The following is a 21,377-nucleotide window of genomic DNA, read 5'->3' as shown; positions in this document are numbered from 1 at the left end:
TTCATGCTGTGTCCCCACGTGGCAAGTGTGCCCCAGGGGGGCTCCCAACGGTCGGTCCTGCAAATCATGACCTCGTCCAAACCTCTTTCCCTTCACCTCCCAACACCGGCACGTTGCAGCGCTTCAGTCTATGCACTGGAGGTGGGACACAGACATTGGAATGAAGCTACTGGCCTAACGCCATGCCCATTAGGCACCCGATAAAGCGAGCAAGGTGGAATGAGAACAGAGACATGAACAAGTGAGTGAAGAAGTTAGTGCTGACCGTCAGACAGCCCCAGAGAGGGCAGTGCCTGGGCACAGGGCTGGGTGCAGCAGAGGGAAGAAGCAGGTGCCCACGCCACATAAAAGCCAGAGCAATAGTGCAGTGGGTTAGGGTATTTGCCTTGCATGCGGCCAACTTGGGTTTGATACTATGTGGTCTTCTCAGCACCAACAGGAATAATTCCTGAGTGCAGGGCTGGAGTAACCTCTGAACATTCCCAAGTGTGGTCCAAAAAAAGAAAAGAAAAGAAAAGAAAAAAGCCATGAAGCTGGAGCTGAGACTTTCACAGAGCTCATTAACTACCCACAAGAACAATTTTCTTGACTGACACCCAAAGACAGTAGAGACAAGGGCCAGGAATATTGCTCCATGCTTGGAAGCCTGCCTCAATGAGCTGGGGGAGAAGGCAGCTGGAATAGAGAAGGGATCACTAAGTCAGTGATGGTTAGAGGGATCGCTCAGGATGGGAGATGTGTGCTGAAAATAGATAAAGGACCAAACATGATGGCCTCTTAGTATCTGTATTGCAAACCATAGTGCCCAAAAGTAGAGAGAGAATATGGGGGAAATTGTCTGCCATTGAGTCAGGGAAAGGGTTGGGATGAAGGGGGTGGATACTGGGCTGGGGACAATTGCTCATGGAAAATGTGCAGAAGTGGAGGGATGGGTGTACAGTCATTGTATGACTGAAACTCAAACATAAAAGCTTTGCAACTGTATCTCACAGTGATTCAATAAAAATATAATAAATTAAAACAAAATGAAAACTGCAATTTAAAAAAATTCTTTCTCCATCTCTCAAAGCCTTGATGCCTATTGCTTGGATGTGGCCAGGCTTGACAGCCGAGGGCTGTGCCCAGGCGGATCCCATCCTCAGATCAAGAATTCACACTGGTCCCACTATCTGGTACAGCCACTGGTAAAGGCCCCCAGGCTCTGGTGCCTTAGTGTGGGGGTGTGGTGGGGGGGAACTCCCCAAGTTCCATCCAAACCCCCCCTCCGGACCAGGTTTCTTTCTCCACTACCCAGGCTCCCCTTCTCCACCTTGGTCAGTGACTCGGTTTCCCCACGCCTGGCTCTGTACTGGTACGGCCAACCCCGGGGCCCCGCACACCACTGAAGGGAGCCACAGCAGCCGTCATCCGGGATTCACAGCTCTGGAGGCTGAGCCCTGGCTTGTTTTGGGTGGATTGCGGCTCTGGAGAGCATGCGGGGCTGCAAATGTGCCGTGAGTGGGCTGCGGATGAGAAGCAGATGTGGGAATGTGGCGTGTCCCTGCTCCAGTGCCTCCGATCCACCTTGGAGAACGTGTCCCCTTCCCTACAGAAGGCCGATGGGCAAGGGCGCAGGGGGGCCTGCAGGGACCCCAGCTCAGGGCCTGACTGGCCAGTTGCTGACCCTTCTGCTCCCCCTCCCTCTTGGCAGATGAGCACTTTCTCCTGCCTCCTCCCCGCACCCACCCCCGCCCAGCCCAGCCTCCCTCTCTTCTGCTGCCCTCCTGTCTCCCAGTCTCCCTCACTCTTTGTCTTCATGTCACTTCCTGACTCTGTCTCTCGCGCTCAGACGTTCTCTGACTGCATGTCTGTGCTCTCTGGCTCTCACTCCCTGCCTCGTCCTGGCCACTGCCCAAGGCCGGTGCCCCTGCCCTGCGCCTGCGCCGGCTGCCAATGGGCTCGGGCCCCTGCGGTGAGGAACAGGAAGAACAGGCCAGGCTGAGGGCAGACAGCAGCCCCGGTCCCATGAAGGAGGCGATGTGAAGCCAGAGAGGCCTCCGCGCAGGCAGGCCGGCCAGAGCCAAGAATTTCTCACTCACCCGCCGGCCTAGATATTTAGTCTGTGCTGGAGAGGGCAGGTGGCAGCCAGCCTGCAGCTCCCGCGTCTGCGAGAGCCTCCCGGCCACAGCCTACCCTCAGCCCGGCCCAGAGGTCCCCTTCAGGGTGCCACCTCTCTCCCCACCCCAGTGGGCCCTGCCCGCTCCCGCCCCGGGCCCCAGGGGAAGGGCACAAGGCCAGAATGTGCTGTGTTTTGGCTCCCCCATGCCCCATGCTCTCCAGAGAGCTAGAGCGGTTCTGTGCTTCCCACCCCGTGGGGGGCCTCCGCCTCCCCGGGCAGATGTGCCTTTCCCTGGCTTGTCTGCAACACTCGCAAGAGGCTCCACCGCCAGGGACTCTCGAAGGCCTTGTGGGGTACTGTCCCAAGGTCAGCGGCCCTCTCACACGTGGGCTTTGCAGACAGGCACGTGCATCGGTGCCACATGTTGGCGGGGAGTGAGGGCGACGTGTTGTGAAGGATCCGCATAGAGGCTGCCAGTCTTCCCCAGGGTGGTGGCACTCCGCAATCAGGGGGGTTGCCTACAGTCCCTGCACTGTGCTAAGCTGGGGACGTGGGCCCCCAGGAGTGGCAGCTGAGCCCTGACTGGTTCTGGCAGCCTCCGGGCGTGGTACCATGTCAGGACTGATGCTGGGCTAGGCGGTGGGCGTGAGTGGCGAGCCGGCAGGAGCCTGGGTGATCGCGGGGGAACTCAGAAGCACGGCGGGGGTGGGGTGGGGAGGGGGCATAGGAGGAGGTTTCAGAGCTGTCTGTGAGGGCACAGAACACAGGGAGCTCACGGTTGGAGCAGCCAGCAGCAGGGGACGGTGACTGTGTGTGGTCTGCGGCATGGCTGGGCCCCCGCCTTTCCTGTGGGAGCTCAGGGATGGTTCTGAGAGGTGACTTCCCTCTGCCCATCTCCAGCTGCAGGTGTGAGGTGTAGGCTCCGTCGTGAGCCTGGGACCTGGAGTCTCCCTACTTTGGTTTCTTGATTGACGCTATGTCCTTGCCACGCCTCCTTTCCTTTCCATGACTACCCCCTTCCAGGGAGTTCCTAAGAATTTGTCACTTTTATGCAAATGCCCGGGCTGGAGTGATAGCACAGTGGGTAGGGCGTTTACCTTGCACATGGCCAACCCGGGTTCAATTCCTCTATCCCTCTCGGGGAGCCCGGCAAGCTACCGAGTATCCCCGCCCCTGCCTCCCTCTGGCATGGCAGAGCCTGACAAGCTCCCTGTGGCGTATTCAATATGCCAAAAACAGTAACAACAAGTCTGGAGGTGTCCTCCTGAGCTGGGGGGCCCAGGATCCCCAGCGCTGCCCCTGGCCAAGGCGTCCCCCTGGTGCCTTGAGTCCCTCGGAGGAGCATGTGGGCTGGGTATGGAGAGTTCCTGGGCAGGAACCTGGGGGCTCAGTGTCCTCCATCCAGAATGTCAAAATATGGTTTTGGATCCATAATGAATCCTTGCCACCTCCCCCATTCCTGGCCCTCCTCCATCCTGCCAGGTTAACCCTTTATTGTCCCTCTACCCACATCCTATCTGCAGGAAATGGCAGACCCTGAAGCTGCCAGAAGCACCTCTGCTGTGCACGGGGGGGGGGGGGGGGGGGGGGGGAGGTCTGGATTTTGTGACGTTTATGGTATTGTCTCTTTTTAATTATTTTAAAATTTTAATTATTTTGTTTTGTTTGGGTGCCATACCTGGAAACGCTTAGGAGTTACTCTTGGCTCTGTGCTTAGGTAACACTCCTGGAGGTGCTTGAGGGACCATGTGGGATGCTGGAGATCAAACCCAAATTAGTCGCATGCAAGGTAAGCACCCTACCTGCCTTTGCCCCAAAAGATCCTGACTCCACAGCCACTTTTTTAATTTGAAAAAAACTGTGTGTATGTAGTTCTCACACATGCAAGTGCTCTGCTGCTGAACCACACCCTTGGTTTTGCTTTCCTTTTTTTTTTTTTAAATTTATTGAATCACCATGAGAAGAGTCATAAACCCTTTAGTTCAAGTCTCGGTCAGTCATACAATGATCAAACACCCATCCCTTCACCAGTATACATTTTCTACCACCAAGAACCCCAGTATATGCCCCCTCCCACCCACCTCCCGCCTGTGTGGCAGATTTCCACTTTACTCTCTCTCTATCTACATTGATCACATTCAATATTACGACAAAAGACCCAACATTATTATTTGGAATTTTCCCCAACATTCAGACCTGACAAAAAGACATCATTAGATCATTTGTTTTCTATTGCCGATTACGAAGAGCATATGATATTGTGTGGCCACAATAGTGGCCACGCAAATTTGGATTTCTGATATTTTAGTAATAAACCTAGAGGGATTACTGCCAGAAGCCCCTGGGTTCTGAGATTGGGTTGTGTGCCTCTGGGATCATGGTCATTCAGAGGCTTTCCAATTTTTTTTAAATGTTATTTTGCTCCTTTTTTCTTTCAGACCCAACCTGGCAGTGCTCAAGACTTACTCCTTCCTGGCTCTGCCTCTGGGGTCCTGCTTTACCTGCGATAGTTCCTCACTAGGCCGGGTGCTTGAAAGTCTTACATTAGCAGAGAGTATAAAATAAATAACCTTGCAAGGAGCCAGCGCAGCCCCTGGCCGGAGAGTAGAACACTGGCCTCAGTGACCAAACTCCTGTGCTCCTGTGAGGCTCACACACAGAATTTCTTCAGTTCTATGAGCACACACTTATGTGTGTGTCCGTGCACGTGTGTGTATGCATGTGTGTGGACCAGTCCTCCGTGTATGTGTGTGTGTGCATGCATGTATGTTGGGTGTCTCTCCACTGTCCTGGGCTCTCCCTTCCTTTGTGCCTTTACTCCCAACCCATTAGGCCAGGCTGAAGAGAGCCAAAGGGACCTGTGGTCAGGGTCACTGTTAATTTGGTCCCCAGCGCTGGACTTCATAACTGGACGCCTCGGGATTCTGGCTCCTTTTGCTTTACATGTTCTTGGTTTAAGTTACCCCCTTAATTTCCAAACCAAAGTTTTTTTCTGGGATAATTCTGGCCTATGTCTTGTTAAATAGAGGGTTTAGCTCTGTCCGGGACCAGCTGGTTTCGGGGACCAGATCTCCCTCAGGGCAGCCGTGTCCTAGACAAAGGCCAGGAGGCAGAGGAACTGGGCAGATTCCCACCACACCAAGCATGCACGCAGGCTTTGGCCTGCCTCCTGCCCACTCATTAGTGCTCTCCTCCCTCCTGCCAAGGAGCTGCTCTCCCTGAAGATGACCTACTGGGTCCCAGAGGAGCCCAGGTCCCTTCCTGTGCACAGTGCCTCTCTCTCTCTCTCTCTCTCTCTCTCTGGCTGGCCAGGGAAGTCACTGAGGCTCCTGATGTTCCCGCCAAGTGATGGGCTTGGCATCCTCCTCACTCTGAAGTTTAATGGGGCTCCTGGCAGCACAATGGCCTTGGCCAGACCTCCTCCATTTCCGACAGGGTCTGGAGCCAGGAGACTCCCTAAGGCTGAAGAGGGAGGTGGAGGGGCACCTCTTGACCTGCAGAGGGTGGTGGGAAGCCCAGCTCTGCTCTGAAGGGGCAGCAGAAGCGGTGAGAGGCTCTGAGGGAGGAACTGTTGACTGGCTCCGGGGCCCCCAGAAGTCACAGGCCCACGCTTTGCCTCCCATACTCTCCCAAGTTCTGTCCTCAAACCCCACCTCCTCTGAACTTATGCGACATAAAACTTAACACCTAGACTCATCCCTGAATGTGTAACCTCCGGGCAAGTGACTGCACTGTACCTGTTTCCTCAGCTGTAAAATGAGAATAATAATGCTCTTTACCAAGCCAAAGAGATAGTACACAGCAGACCCCAGTTTGATTCCCTAGGACCCCATCTGGTCCCCGAAAGTCTCCAGGAGTAACCCCTGAGCATAAAGCCAGGAGTAAGCCCTGAGCACTGCTGAATGTGCCCCCTGCCCCCCAAGAACACAAAGGATACTTAATAAAAAAATTAAAGTTTGAAGCACACCTTTACAAAAGGCTGCTGGCTCTGCACAAGGCTGACCCGGAAACCCTGAGCACCACAGGGAGTAAAATGGATCAAAGTGTCCGGGCTAGTGACACTGGGACCCTGCTAGCGCAAGGCGGCCACAGTCAGGCTGCCAATTCCTCTCCTCTCACCAGCTCCAGGCCCGGGCTGGACTCTGGCTCCTGCAGCCTGGGAGGAAGAGCTGTTTAAAACCTCATTAGCACCTTCTGTGCTCTGGCACTAATCACATTCAGCCAGCTGCGCCTGGGGGCTCCCTGAGCCACAGTGAACAGCTGGCCTAGACGACTCAAGATTCCCGACTACTTGCGCCCCCGCCAGCTCCCTCTACCCCGATAGAGAAACAGCTCCCAGGTTAGCTGGGTCATATATGTGCACATTTTTATTTATTTTTTTTGGGGGGGAGGGGTCATACCCGGCGATGCACAGGGGTTACTCCTGGCACATGCACTCAGGAATCACTCCTGGCAGTGCTCAAGGGACCATATGGAACGCTGGGAATCAAACCCGGGTCGGCCACTTGCAAGGCAAACGCCCTACCCACTGTGCTATCACTCCAGCCCCTGTGCACATTTTTAAAAAGTGGCAGGGGAGCATGCGGGGGGCGGAGACACGTGAAGGGAGGAAGGGCCAGACCCCTGACCCCTCTGCAGCACCTCAGGCCAAACCTTTAGGCAACTTTCCGGGCGTCTGCCCCATCCCATACCTGCAGACTTGTGCCCCTCACGCTTGCCCCCTGCAGTTTGGTCCAGGAATTGGGGAGAGGGCAAGGGCCCCAATCTGAAGCAGATGTTTGGGCGGGCGAGTGAGCCGGGCGGGTGGAGACAATGGGAAGGATGTGGGCCCTGCTAGAACTGCTTGTTGCCCTGACCCGCTGCCAAGGCCGAGAAAAATAGAGTGGCTGTTCCGGTGAAATACCCGGCTTTCGCGCGTGCCAAACTTCCCGGGGCCTCACTCCTCACTGGCTGGCTCCGCTTCCAGAGTTCTCCGTATCCTTGTGCCAACTGCTATCTCAGCCCCTTTCTCCCACCGCACCAAGCCCTGAAGCCTGTCTTGACCCCTCACAGCCGGGCGTTTTGCTTTGATGGTTCCCTCCCTTCCATACTTAATCCACAGTGACATTTTGGAGCCAGAACTCAAGATCAGGTCTGACAAAAGGGTTTTGTGCTGTTCTGGGGCAGGAGCGGCTGTCTGGAGAACACAGGATACAAACACAACAGAATGTTCAAGGTGTGCGGGACGATTCGGTCCAGCCCCGGGGAGCAGGCAGACACAGGGCTGTGGGCCCAGCCCTTCCGCTGGCAGCTCAGCACTCTTCCCCAGCATGGCTATCACTCCCGCCTTGAGAGCAAGTGTCACAGCCACAGAACACCCAAGTTTGTGCTTTGGCTTTGACTCAAGACTGAGACTGGTACTGTAAACACAGCTTCAGATAACTCCCTCTAGGAAAAGGAGCTCGAAGCTTTTCCTAAAGATCAGAGCCTGGTCTGAGGTCCATCCCTGGCTGCCACCCAGCTCAGAAGTGTGTGTGTGTGTGTGTGCGCGCGCGTGCGCGCATACACATGTGCACATGTGTAACTTTTTTTTTTTTTGCTTTTTTGGGTCACACCCAGCGATGCACAGGAGTTACTCCTGGTTCATGCACTCAGGAATCTCTCCTGGCGGTGCTCGGGGGACCATATGGGATGCTGGGAATTGAATCTGGGTTTGCTGCGTGCGAGGCAAATGCACTACCCACTGTGCTATTGCTCCAGCCCCCACGCATGTGTAACTTTAATATCTGCCCAAGCTCTAGAGAGGGGCAGACCTCAGCTGCAGCACTGTGCTGTGAGCAGGGACCCCCGTTTCCTGTTTGACAGACATCCAGAGAAATTCACCCAGAGCCTCCACAAATCACCTGTCATGGCATCGTGCTGATGCAGGCCTCGTCTCCTCCTTCGTCTGACTTGCTGGGTGTGGCACTGTACTCCATTCCCATCACTGTCCACTTCTGACCAGAACGCAAACCGTTTTGGGTGTTGTTGGAAATACCTCCTTCTGGGCCAGATATTAACTGTAGGCCACTTACCAACCAGTTCCCCCACAGCCAAGGTCAACCTTGTGAGATCTACACTGCCTGGGAGAGAGGGCAGGCGGGAGAGTAAGGAGATCCCATGATCATGGAATTCCCAGGTCCAGCCTTTCCTGGAACCTGCTCGAGATCACTCGAATTGTGTCGAATGGAGGGCTTCCTCCTCAGGCCTCCTACTTTGGAATCCATCTCTTTAAGGTTCTTCTCTGAGATCAACAGGGAAAATCCCTTGGAGAATGTAGCAGGAGCTAGAGAAATTTCACTTGCAGCTATGACTCTATGTGAAAATGATCCAAATAGCAATGTGTCCCTCCCCACCCCAATTAAATAGAAATGAAAGTATGAGGAGAGTTGATGAAGGACTTGGGTGCTCCAGCCTTAGGGAAAAGAAAACTAAGGGCAATGAGTTGACTGTCTCCCTCCACAAGATGCTTGTGGGCTGTTCTGAGGAAGAATTCACATTTTATCTGTATTCCTAGATCCCCCAAACACTGCCTGACACCCACAAAGGCTTGTTGAAATGCAAAGAACTAAAGGGAAAAGGGCCATGAGCTCAGGGATGGATGGACCAGGGATGTCAGGCGTTCTGTGGGTGGTAGGGGCGGGGAGGTACATTTGTAGGAAATGAAATGACAAGTTGGAGTAGGATTAGACAAAAGACATAAGAACTAGCACAAAAACGATGATACACAGTCTCGCTCTTACCCAAGAATGCAACATTTCATTTCGGCATGAAAGCCATCACTCTCCCCAGCTGGCTCACAAATCCCTCTGCTATCTCCGACTCCGCTAAGAGCGGGCAAGCAGAGGAATGTCTTGGCAGCTCAGCCGAGTGGGAGTTCTGAGAAGAGGGAACAAGGCTGGTCTGTAGAGGACGGGAAGACACAGAGATTCCCGCGTGTGCACATCTGGACAGCAGGTGAAATGAGGGCTGCAGAGGAGTGTCTGCCCTGGGAGGAGGGGGCGGTGTCACTGGGATCATAGTTCCAGCAGAATCGCTGTATTTGAGGTGCGCATCTACCTGGGCATTCTAGGTGTTTGCTTGTCCACTTGAGCTAGGCATCAGGAATCTCACCTTTGCAAAATGCAGCAGTGTTTCATGCGAAGAGACCTTAGAGACAAAGGTTTATTTAAATGAGCCTTTTCTTTTTTTTCAGACAATTTAGTTGCCAGAGAGATAAACATCAGGGTATTGTATAGCGTGTCTGACTTCATTTCATTTGCATGTGACCTGTGGATTTTCCACCCAAGTGGGGATATTAGGATATTAGCGTGTCAGGGTTCCCCTCAGCCCCCAGCAATTATATCCTCAGGGGTGTCTTGTATTATTTATGCATGATTCATTTAAACTTGGAAGTCAGCTCCATCTGTCATGAGTTGGTACTCTCTGCGACATTCTACATGCAAAAGGTTTTTAGAAACTTACTGCTAATAGCTATTCTCTTCGAGTGGGGCCTTCTCATAATTTCCAAATCCTTGAGTGACTGACAGGTAAATGGGGGTCAAAAGTGTCCATCTGTCAAGACAGTGTCATCAAGAAAACATGAGGCAAATCAGTGAGCACCAGGGGCCCAGGGCCCAGGAGATTTCTTAGTCTAAACTAATTTGCCTGAGACAAATTAGCAAAGTGGAAAGAGTTTGGGCTCTGACATGAAACAGACCTGTGTTCAAATACAGCTCTGCCAAGCTAAGGAGCCTTGGTGCTTACACATCCTCCCTGAGCCTCAACTATGTCTGTGAATGGAGAAAATGAGACCAACTGTCTTGTTGAGAAAGTAAGGCTATTCTGGAGGATCATTTTTTTTGGTGGGGGGGGGTCATACCTGGCAATGCACAAGGGTTACTCCTGGCTTTGCACTCAGGAGTTAACCCTGGCGGTGCTCAGGGGTGGTGCTCAGGAGCAGTGCTATGGGATGCTGGGAATCGAACCCAAGTCGGCAGAGTGCAAGGCAAATACCAATACCCTACCTGCTGCACTATTGCTCCAGCCCCTCATTGTTCATATAAGACCATAGGATATGAAAATTCCTGATGTAACGGAAAAGCTCAAAAATGAACGGTACCTTGGGGCTGGAGTGATAGCACGACAGGTAGGGCATTTTCCTTGCACGCAGCCAACCCGGGTTCGATTCTCAGCATCCATATGGTCCCCCGAGCACCGCCAGGAGTAATTCCTGAGTGCAGAGCCAGGAGTAACCCCTGTGTATTGCCGGGTGTGACCCAAAATGCAAAAAAAAGAAAAAATAGAAAATGAACGATACCATCATGATGGCAGCAATTAGGTGAGTCAAGGGAACTCCCTTGTGAGCATTGCCCATCACTAGATCACCTACCCTGACATGTTTTAAGTGCAATCTCCTCAGCCTTTGGAGGACCGTGAGAAGTGTGTGGCGGCCACTTCGACTTAGGGTCTTCTCTTTCCGTGTCTGAACTAGGTGTCTGAGGTGATATTCCGGGTTTGCCTGCATATGCCAGGTAGGCAAAGAGCCATTCTGGAACTTTGTGCCAGCCCCCCGGCTCTTACCTCTTACATGAGCCTTCCATCCCCTAGTTCCACAGAGCCCCCTCACTTGGAATGACTGGGTCCCTACTCACAGTCAATGTGATTATTGGAAAACTTGGCCCAAAACTCCAGGCTCTGAGTCAACTTTCTTATTCCAATAATAACTGAGTTTGCAGGTCATGAAAATGATATTGTATACTGTCAGGCCTGAGCACCAAACCATCAGCTCTGCTTGGGGTAGCGCCTCTGAAAATAAAATAGAACATTCAGGGGCTGGAGCAGTAGTACAATGGGTAGGGCATTTGCCTTGCACGCAGCCGACCTAGGTTCGATTCCCCGCGTCCCATCTGGTCCCCCAAGCACCACCAGGAGTAATTCCTGAGTGCATGAACCAGGAGTAACTCCCATGCATTGCCGGGTGTGACCCAAAAAGCAAAAAAAAAAAAGAACATTCAAGCGCAGCAGTTCCAGACTCTATCCTTTAAGGACGCCTTCTACACATCACACCCCCAAGTCCCCAAGAGAACCTCTGCAGGAAGACTGAACCCCAGACTATGGCTGGGCTATAGGGAAGGTTGATTCTGGGTTCTGGAGTCCAAAATGGAGGCTGCATGGAGATTCTTGTCATCGGGATGTGTCTTGGTCAACACAAACGGACCTTAAGCAGTCCAGGATTGACTTCTAGTCAGCCCTTAAAGATGACGTTTTAAGGGTCGGGGAGAGAGGTTAACGGGCTAAGGCACACATATTTGGGATTCCAGTTGGACCCCCAAGCACGCAGCAGTGATTCCTAAGCACTGGGCCAGGAAAGGCCCCATTCAGGGCTCCTCAAAACAAATATAATATGCAAGTCTAAGCAAAAAAAGGCTGCATGCAAACCAGAGGGCTTTCCTTCCATGCACGAACAGAAGTTAAGTTCCCTCTGAAGAGCCAGTGACTTCCAGTGACTTCCTTCCCTTGTACTTTGATGGGAGTGTATGTGGGGTAAGGGCTGTATTTGGACCACACCTACTGTGCTCAGGACTTACTCCCAGCTATATGCTCGGGGTCAGTCCTGGCAGTGTTTTGGGAACCATATGCGGCACCAGGGATGGAACAATTCAGCTACAGGCATGGCAAGAGCCCTATTTGTCATACTAGCTTTCCAGCCCCTCTACACAGGTTTTCTTGTGGAGTAAAACAAAAGTTAAATGTTTGAAGACTAATGAGAACAGCCCTGCTTTGCTCTGGTCAATCCCACATCCTCAGGTGCTAAGCACCGTGGCTCTCTGCCTGAAAGGGAAGGGGGAAAAAATCAGTGATGAAGGCTGCATGAACACTCACTACCCCGAGATGGCTTGTTTCTGAATCAATTACTGGGACAAGACAACAACGTGCCTACATTTTCTTTCCCTCTCCCACCTCCAACTTGAGACCAAATCACCACACTCCATCATCCTTCTAAAGTTCATTTATTAACTGTACAAAATATTTACATTCTTGCTGCAGCCTCTGCAGAAGTTCTAGACACAGGTCGACGGGTTCCTGTGTACCGGGTGCCTGTTCTGCAAGAGCTGACTGGCCCTCCAACTCCCTGGGTCAGAGGGACAGAAATAACAGCCCCGAGTCAAGAACTGTCAATCAAGACTTGCCCCAAACAAAATAGACACTTTTCTCTCTCACTGACATCTTGTACCTTTCCCCCTCAATGGCTAGTGCCGAAGCAGGTTGAGGAGGGAGGAGGAGAAAAAGGACAGAAAAAGAAAAAGAGAAGCAAAGATACTCTGGGGAAAGAGCTAGGAGAAAAGAAACGGGAATAGAAAAGGACCACAGTACCAAAAGGTTTTGTGAAGCAGAGACTCTGGGGCTGCAGGCCACTGCAAGACGCCGCAGGGTCCCCCAGGACGCTGCGAACAGTGCGACAGCGAGAGCTGGAAACAGAGCCAGCCGAGAGTCAACACAGAGTCTCCAGCAGGGACTCCGGAGGCTTCCGAGGGGACATGCAGAACCCAAAGACAAACAACTGCCAAAGACAGCAGAACCAGTCCCGGTGCCCCCTCTGCGCCCGAGGGGCATTGCCCAGGGCGAGGATGCTGGCCTGGCCCCCTGCCCCGCCTGGGGGCAAGCAGCAGCGCCTTGTCCTGGTTCCTGAGGAGAACAGTGGCCGTGTGGCAAGGATGCCGGGCCCTGGGCCCCCACTGCTAGTGAGGTCAGCACACACACCGGGAGGGACAAATGACAAGTGCGCGGTCGGAGGTCAGACAGGAACTAGAGCAGCTCAGGAGGGCCTGTTCCTCGGGTCCCTGGAACAGGGAGGCTCAGACAAGCTTCGAGGAGATCAAGGCATCACCGCAAGTCCCGCCCCACGTCTCTGGACTTGCTGGTTTTGGCAATAAAGATGGCTTGTAATATTCTCGGGGTTGAATGGACCGCTGGGCATGGCTGCAGGAGAGCCTTCGGACAGATTTGGAAGCGCATGAGATTCGGACTCCTGACAATGCTGGCGATCACACGGGGGTGAGTAGTGATGCTGGGGTGCTCTGGGAGAAAGCTGCAGGTTCTCTCTAACCACCACGAAGTGAATGCCGGCGACTGATGGCGTGAAGGGGATAGAACAGGGCAAGCGGACATCTGCTGGCCTCGACCCCAAGGACCTGGCAGAGCAGAACCAGGGAGCAGCGGCCGGCTCTTCCTACTGTCCCCGTCCCTTGCCACCAGATCTCTTCAGCAGACACACGCACAGTGCCCAGCTCTTCACGGACCACAGATCCCGGAGGGAAGTAGTCACGCCCAGCTCCGCCTCGGTGTAACAGGAGTGCAGGGATGCGCATCAGCGTCAGATTCCAGGGAGAATTCCGTTCAGTACTAGGGACTAGGGCCCTGTCACATTCATTCGCAGCCTCCTGGCTGCTTTGCTCCCGGCTCCGACTCCGGAAGTTTCCTGTTAATTTTAGGGGTTACAGTCGCTTGCAGAGCCACCTGCAGACAAAGTTCCTCTTTCAGTGCCGACCCCACACCCTGGACAAGCACTGGCTTCTGCGTTGCCCTCAGTTCCCATTACGGGGAGGTCCAGTGCCACGGCCTGTGCAGAGGGACAAAGTGGAGGCTCCAGATGAGAGGAGGCGGTGACCCTGCCCGCGGGGAGGGCGTGCGTACCTCGGGTGAAGCGGCGAGCTCCCCCGAGGGGGCTTCTGGGGAGCGGAGCAAGGCGAGGACGCCGCGTCCACCGCGGAGCTTCCTTTGGCCGCTGCAGCAGCGCTCTACTGAGCTCCTCTGAGAACCACGGCCCCCTTCCTGTCCCCACAGCAGGCAGCCTACGGGCTAATGAGGACAGGGAGGGAGAGGGGAGGAAGCACAGAGCGTGCAGGGGACCGGCTCTCCAGACACAGGGAAGCATGCAGCAGCTTCCGGCGGGCGGTTCCGTGGCGCGGGGTCCACGGTGATGACATTGGTGACATGCGCCAGGTGCCCCGAAGGGTCAGAGAATGGTCAGAGCATGCCGAAGCCTTCGCAGCCCTCACTGATGGCCAGCTGCAGCATCCGGTGCACCTCTTCGTACGAGTCATACGTCGGGAGGCACAGCTGGTTAAAACTGCGGGGACAAAGGGAGGGGATTAGCCCGCGCCACGAGGGCTGGGACGACACGGGCCCCCGGGAGACTATACCACGTGTGCCAACACATACCACGTGTGTGCAGTGGGCAGTGTGCTGTGGGTGGGCGCGGCGATGATCTGGAACGAGGGGCAGAGTGCGGCAAAGCCTCCGGGGGGCAGCTGGGAGGAGCCCGTCGTGAACTGGAGCAGCCGAGCCAGCTCCTCCTGGGTCAAACTGGAAACCACGGTCCAAAACCACCTCATGACCTGGCAGGGAGAGCAGAGGGGGGTGGGGCCACAGCCCTCGTGCGGCTGAGAGAGGGCAAGAACCCCGATGTGGGGGGCGGGGGGGTATGCCCGCTCCTGTCCTCAGAGGACACGGGCAGGAATGGGGAGAGCTGGCCCGCTCCTTGGGGACTGACGCTGTCACAACAGCCCCTGTGGCAGTGTGCATGGCGGCCCTCTGGGACGTGGGTGCCCTTCGCCCACACAACCACATAGACCTTGTCCATAGAGATCCATTTTCCAACTCCTCCCTTTTCCTCGGAAACGTCTCCCTTGCGACAGGACGGAGCGACCCAGAGGTCTGGCTCCTTACCTTCTCTCTGAAATGCCACGAGCCGCCAACGACCACTGCATGGGCTTTGAAGTCAGACACACTGATGTCCCCGGTCCCACACATGAGCAGCTGGAGAGACAGTCGGGTGTTATGAGGAGAGCCACTGGGACAGAGACCCAACATGCGGTCAGGACGATCCAGGTTGGGACCGGAGCAATAGTATAGCAGGTAGGGAAAGTGCTCGCATGTGGCCAACCAATTTGTGATCCCCGCCATCCCATATGGTTCCCCGAGCACCGCCAGGAGTGATCCCTGGATGCAGAGCCAGGAGGAATTCCTGAGCACCGCTGGGTGTGGCCCCAAAACCAAACAACAAAGCCCCTGAACTACTCATGTTGGTATGTAAAATGTGCACACTGGGAGAAAGACTGAGGGCGGAGCCTTGATGCCAGGCTGCTGCTATAGGAGAGTGTGTGCTAACAGGGGCTGGATCCTACCCAGTGTGGGAAAAAGGGGCGTCCATGGCCTTAGGAAAGCCCACCTGAGTCAGGATCTCCAGGAAAGGCATAGAAGCCTGTGCGTTCCTAAAGGAGGAGACGGTTCAAAGGGCTGCAGTGAGCGCTTTGCCCACCAGGAGGAGCAGGTTCCATCCCTGGCACTGCATGGTCCCTTGAGCACTGTGGGGAGCAATCGCTGAGCACTAAGACAGGGGTAACACATGGGCGCACGCGCACGCACGCACACACACACACACACACACATACACACACACACAGTTTGGCTGTCGTGCTCACCAGAGATGGCACACTTGGGGGTGGCACCGGCATACCTATTGGCAGGGCACTGGGGACAAGGCGCCTTCCTGTGGCACCAGGAATCCCACACAGTGGAGTGACTGTGGGCCATGCAGGGACTCAACACAGAACTTCCACTCTAGATGAAATCACCGCAGAAACACGCTCCCCGTAAAGCAACGGACAGCTCAGCTGAGTGGTATGAAACTTCGGTGAGCAGCAGGTAAAAACTGACCTGACTTTTACCCACACAGAAGGGAACTGCCATTTGAAAGCCATCTGACGGTTCTTATAAAAACTGAAATAAGAATATCTACCTAGGTAACGTGTCTTAAAACTCTGAAATTTGTCATATCTTTTGGTTTTTGTCCCCTTCGCTGGAATATTGCTCCAGGAGGGCAAAACTGTGTTGCTCACCGCCATCTCTCCAATGCCTCACACGTACACGACATACTGGAGGCCCTTAATAAGTAGTCCCTGAACAAATAAATTCTATTTTTTCCTTACACTGACATAAAATGTCACAGAATTTACGAAGACTAAACTTGATATCATCATTCTGTTTTTTTCTTTTCTGGTGGGAGTGGGCAAGGGAATCTCCCCAGCAGTACTCAGGAACCCGGGCAATACTCAGCCTGGCACTGACAGTGTGGTGCCCAGGGGATCATATGCCTCTGAGAATTCAACTTGGGGCCGAGCCTACGTAAGGCACGCACTCCAGCCCTGGCCGCAAACCGACGTTCTGTCTAACTTGACCAGTGTCAATAATACTCATGAACAGATCAACAGGATTACTCTTCATAAATGGTTATTTACTGGGCTTCTAACTTCACAATCGAGCTTTTGTTTTTTGCTTTTTGGGTCACACCCAGGGATACTCAGGGGTTACTCCTGGCTTTGCACTCAGGAATCACTCCTGGCAGTGCTCGGGGGACCATATGAGATGCTGGGAATCGAACCCGGGTCAGCCGCGTGCAAGGCAAATGCCCTACCCACTGTGCTATTGCTCCAGCCCCCACATTCGAGCTTTTTAAAAGCTGCAGAAAGAGTTGATGCTTAGGAGAATCCCAGATAGACACCAACTCTTGCTGAAGAGGCTTTTCTGTCCCTGAGCAGAGGGGGCAGTGAACTAGCCCCCCTGCCACTCATAGTAACAGGGGCTGTCAGCTGGAAGAACTTACCTCAAGTTCATTTTCATCAAAAATAGCCAAAAGATTCTCAGGAACCAACTCATTCAGGCCTGAAGAAAACAGCCACATTAAAAAGGTGAGACCTAAACAAATAGCTGTATTCCTACACTATTTTAAAAATTTTAAAAAAATTTAAATTTAAAAATAAAATAAAAATAACAACAACAACAACAACAACAACAGTCAGACCCAAATCATGAAGACTAGAAACAGCTTCGACCCCAGCACAGACAGGATCTCACCTTTCAGGAAATGTTCCACCTCCTCTTTCACTTGACTGGCCAGCCGGTATTGGGCCAGCAAATTTAAATAGAAGATTTTGTTTGCATTGGTTACTGGAGTTTGCGCTCCACCTGTCATGAGTTCTACCAGCTGAAGTAAGACGGAAAAAAAGACAGAAGCTGTGAATGGAATTTTATCCGTCCAGCATTATTGAATTCTGCCGCGCACAAGTTTCTCCTGCCCATTCAGCTTCTCAGCGCACTTTTATTTTTCAGTCACTAAGCTTCGGGGTTCCAACTGTTGCTTTGTTCTACTGGTCATGATTTCCGGTTATCCAAGCGATTCTTTTCAGACTTAGTCAAACAGAGCAGTACTGTGAACTACGTTAGTAACATTCTAATGTCTCCATGATCCAAGATACAACCACGACTGACTTCTTTTAACCCTCAGAAATTCCTTTTCCTTTTATTGTTTTTTGTTTTGGGGCCACACACAGTAGCACCAGAGGTTACTCCTGGCTCTGCACTCAGGAATCACTCCTGGCAGGGTTTAGGGGACCATAAAGGGTGCTGGGGATGGGAACCGAGTTAGCCGTGTATGCCCTACTCCCTGTACTCTCTGGCCCAGTAAGTTTCTTTCCTCTGGGTGGGGCAGGTTGAATCACAAGGGCGGGAATCAGTGCCCTAGGTTGTACTATATAATATGGTTGCCACCAGGCTCAGAGGCTTATTTACAAGTCTGTGAAACAAAATAAAGGGGAAAATTCAGTTACTTGGTCACTCCAGCTGACCAAAGACAACACTGTTTGTTCTCAATAGAGAACATCTCCATTGCTGTGGAAAGTTCTAGCATCCAGCACTGTGCTGAGGAAGCTGAGCAATGGGAGACACAGGCTCTGGTCCGCTTTCTCACCTTGTCCAGTTGACCTGATCTGTTGTATTTCTCTTCTGCAAAGACCAGCTCCATCTCACTCATGTCATTGTTGAGGATGAAACAAACTTTAGATTTGTAGAATTCTGGGTCATCTGTTTCAAAGTACTGAGAAGACAGAAAAGGTAAGGATGGAACAGTACTTCTTGCCCAGGACACAAATTTGTACCAGCTTAAAACCATTTTATCATCCAACTTTCCTAATAGTAAGCTCAGAATAGAGAGATCCCAGAGTTACAGGCCCCGGGCCTTAGTGAAAAGCACATGGGTAGGACATTACCTTGTAATGCATACGCAATCCTATGATCTGGGCCAAGAAAGAGCGGGTGAATCGAGCTCGAACCAACTGCTTATAGACTCCTCCTAGGGAGGATTCATAAAGACACTTGCCCACCAGTCGCCCTGCAAACTCATACATCTTCAAGCGCAGGTGGGCGGGGCGACTGGGGTTGGGGTGCACCTGTCAAAGAAAGGCATTATAAGGCTTGGAACCATTTATCTTCCAGATCCTCCATTCCTCACCAAATAGCCCAGTGCTAGGAGCAGAAGCCCTCCAAGCAGACTAGCCTTCCACAGTCACTGAGTAATACAAAGTGACATGAAGATAAAGAGCAAACATGCACTCAGTTTCAGCTGCAGAATCTTATGTTAAGTGTGTGATTCTTGGCTGAGCGTGCATGTTAAACTGGGAATGAGGTGATGCCTTTTCCCTAAACCAGAACTTTTTCAGTCAAAGTCTACTTTTCTACTCTTGCCTCCTATGCCCACTCAATATTTAATACAAGATTCAATTGCTTCAGTTTTGAGAAAGCAGTTTATATAAAAGCCACGCACTATAACACACCCCCTTTATTTTTGGGTTTGGGGGCCACACCTGGTAGTGCTCAGGGATCATTTGGTGTCCAGGACTAACCCAGAGCTCCCACACTGCAAAGGATATGCTCTAGTCCTCTGAGCTTTCTCCCCAGCTCCTATAAGACTCTTTAGTTATATGTCTTGATTTTCTCTTTTTTTATAGACTACATAATGAAGGCAAAGAGGTAGAAGGAAACTGAGTAAGTTCATATTCCATTATCAAAATCAAGACTAGGGCACAGGTTATCAGACTTCTAAGACAGTTTCATAATCTGGAGCTCCTCTAGTGGTGGTAAAATAATCCACATTTCCCTCCCACCCGGGAGAAAGCCATGAACTCACTAATGCTTGGTTGTTGTCACTGAACCGGGTGAAGAGCTGATTGGTGGTATCAAATAGTGCTTTGCAGATTAGCTCAAACCACTCCCGGCGAGGCCCTCCCCAGTCGAGTGCTGCAAAGTATGGTAACAGTAAACAGTGACCCTGGCCTCACTACCCACCATCTATCAATCTGCTCATCTTCCCATCACTTTACACTGCCCACATCCAGTGTTTCCCCATTCCAATCCACCTAAATCAGAGACTTAAAAAACTAAGCAAAACCAAATACCCCATGCCTTTCTGTTGGGCTAAACAGAAACCCTCCAGGAAATACAGATCAGAGCCCTGCAAGGGGCCTCTGGACATATCTCTGGGTTCTAAAGGTGACTCTGCCTCTGTTTCACACTCAGAGCTCTCTCTGAGGCCCTGCATGTCTATGCTGTCAGCTCCACGGGGCCGTCTGGCCAGTGACCACCACCCTTTTCATCTTAACTCATGCCTTCTTTTTCCCTTGGAAAGGAACGGGGTTTTTTTTTTGGGGTGGTGTTGGGGTGGGTAAAGTGGGGTAGCATAGGGTTTTGTTGTTGTTGTTCTAACTTTTTTGTAGAGAGGGGCTGAAGAGGAAGAAGAGGCGCTGGGAGAGTTAAAAAAGATGAATACAAACTTTCAAAACTGACCTTCCTCATCCTGGAAAACCACTTCAAAGTTCTTGCTCCAATCTGAGATGGAGAAATTCCGAGTGGCTTTCAAAGACTGAAAAACAGTTGAAGCTGTCAGAATACTGGCTGGAATCTCTTGGGTATTAAAAACAAAAGTACAAGAACACTGTCACTGTACATTTAACTAGCCAACGAGCACTTGGAGGAAATATGGTGCTTATAAGTAAGCACAAGGGATGGAGCGATAGCACAGATAGCACAGTGGGTGAAGCACTTGCCTTGCGTGCAGCCGACCCTGATTCATTCCCAGGACCCGATCTGGTCCCCCAAACCCACCAGGAGTGATCCCTGAAGAGTCAGGAGTAAGCCCTGAGCACTGTCAGGTGTGGACTAAAAACAAAAAAATAAAAACAAAAGCGCACACATCACCTGATATTTAAAATGCACAACTCAAGAAGAAATTTAGGTTTTCATTGATATACCAGGAGTAGCACACCACATTGGATGGGATGTAAAATAGAAGGCAACCAATCTCGATTAAGAAAATATTAGCACGCAAGGCTCAACCTCTAACAGCATGTTAGTAACTTCTTATAGAAGGGCTTAATGGCTCCTGGGTGAGATACAACGATCTTCACATACTTTCTTCTAAGGAAATCTTTTTTCATCATTTTTCATGAATTATTCATGACAACCAATATAAAATAAATTATTCAGAGACTGCTATTAGGGCAGGCTTGGGTGGTGGATGGGAAAATTAGAAGTAAAGGTGGTGGGAAGGTATAATGATGGTGGGATTGGTGATGGAATATTGAAAGCAATAAATCATTGTGAACAACTTTATAAAAATAAACTAAAATTTTAAAAAATTTAAGTTTTGTTTTTTGTTGTTTTGGGCCCCACTCAAAAGTGCTCAGGGATTACTCTGACTGTTCTCAGGGGTCACTCCTGGTGGTGCTGGGGAGGCCATGTGAGGTGCCAGGGATCAAACCAGGGTCGGCCACCTAGAAGGCAAGGGTCTTTTTTTTTTTTGGTGCTAATTTTATGAATGAGAAAACTTACATAAAAAGCAGTAAAAATGACCCAAACTTAGCTGCCAACAAGAGCTGTTTCCAGATTCTCTACTAGAAATTGTTACCCACTGGGCTAGGTGCAGACTGGGAGCCACACCACATGGAGAATGTGGCTGAGAAAAGGGGTTTCCAGTCGCACCCAGGTGAGCCAAACACCACAAATGCTTTCTGGACAGGAATCAAGCCTCCTCAGTCTCGGGGAATGTAAGAACCAGGCCAGTGTCTGTGCAGTGCAGACAGACACACCTTAGGTGTTCCTTTTCCATTAGACCAGAGTGACAACAAAACTCACTTCCTTTTGATCCAAGAACTCTTCAATGCCAGAGATTCCATAACAAGAACATTCTTCCATGGCAGTAGTTACAGCCCTATATATCCCTTATATAGAGAAACTGTGAGGCTGTTCCACCAGTTCAGTACACATTCCAGAGCCAAGGTGTTAACTAGACTTCCCCGTCAGTGATTTAGCTTGAACAAATCAGACCTCAACTTAGTAGAATCAAACAGAAACTAGAACTTGAAGAGAGGGAAAGTAGAAAAAAAAT

At 51.7% G+C, this 21,377-nt stretch overlaps 1 protein-coding gene across 3 annotated transcripts in view; it reads right to left on the bottom strand.

Annotated features, from left to right (window-relative positions):
- Window positions 1-12,092: 12,092 nt before the first annotated feature.
- Window positions 12,093-21,377, bottom strand: part of AREL1 (apoptosis resistant E3 ubiquitin protein ligase 1) — a 30,985-nt gene continuing 21,700 nt past the window's right edge. For 2 of the 3 annotated variants that reach the window (XM_056133527.1, XM_056133528.1), the window contains exons 11-19: window positions 19,778-19,853; window positions 19,122-19,231; window positions 18,205-18,384; window positions 17,907-18,032; window positions 17,015-17,144; window positions 16,764-16,822; window positions 14,828-14,917; window positions 14,321-14,496; window positions 12,093-14,228 (exon numbers count right to left, since the gene is read on the bottom strand). In XM_056133527.1, coding sequence (XP_055989502.1) covers window positions 14,126-14,228; window positions 14,321-14,496; window positions 14,828-14,917; window positions 16,764-16,822; window positions 17,015-17,144; window positions 17,907-18,032; window positions 18,205-18,384; window positions 19,122-19,231; window positions 19,778-19,853 — 1,050 coding nt within the window. In that variant the 3' untranslated portion in view covers window positions 12,093-14,125. The remainder of the gene's footprint in view (window positions 14,229-14,320; window positions 14,497-14,827; window positions 14,918-16,763; window positions 16,823-17,014; window positions 17,145-17,906; window positions 18,033-18,204; window positions 18,385-19,121; window positions 19,232-19,777; window positions 19,854-21,377) is intronic. The other variant, XR_008795063.1, reaches the window with a different exon arrangement.

Source organism: Sorex fumeus, unplaced genomic scaffold (assembly GCF_029834395.1).
Source record: "Sorex fumeus unplaced genomic scaffold, SorFum_2.1 ptg000098l, whole genome shotgun sequence".
NCBI classification, from domain to species: domain Eukaryota; kingdom Metazoa; phylum Chordata; class Mammalia; order Eulipotyphla; family Soricidae; genus Sorex; species Sorex fumeus.
This window is presented reverse-complemented; position numbering and strand designations above follow the sequence as displayed.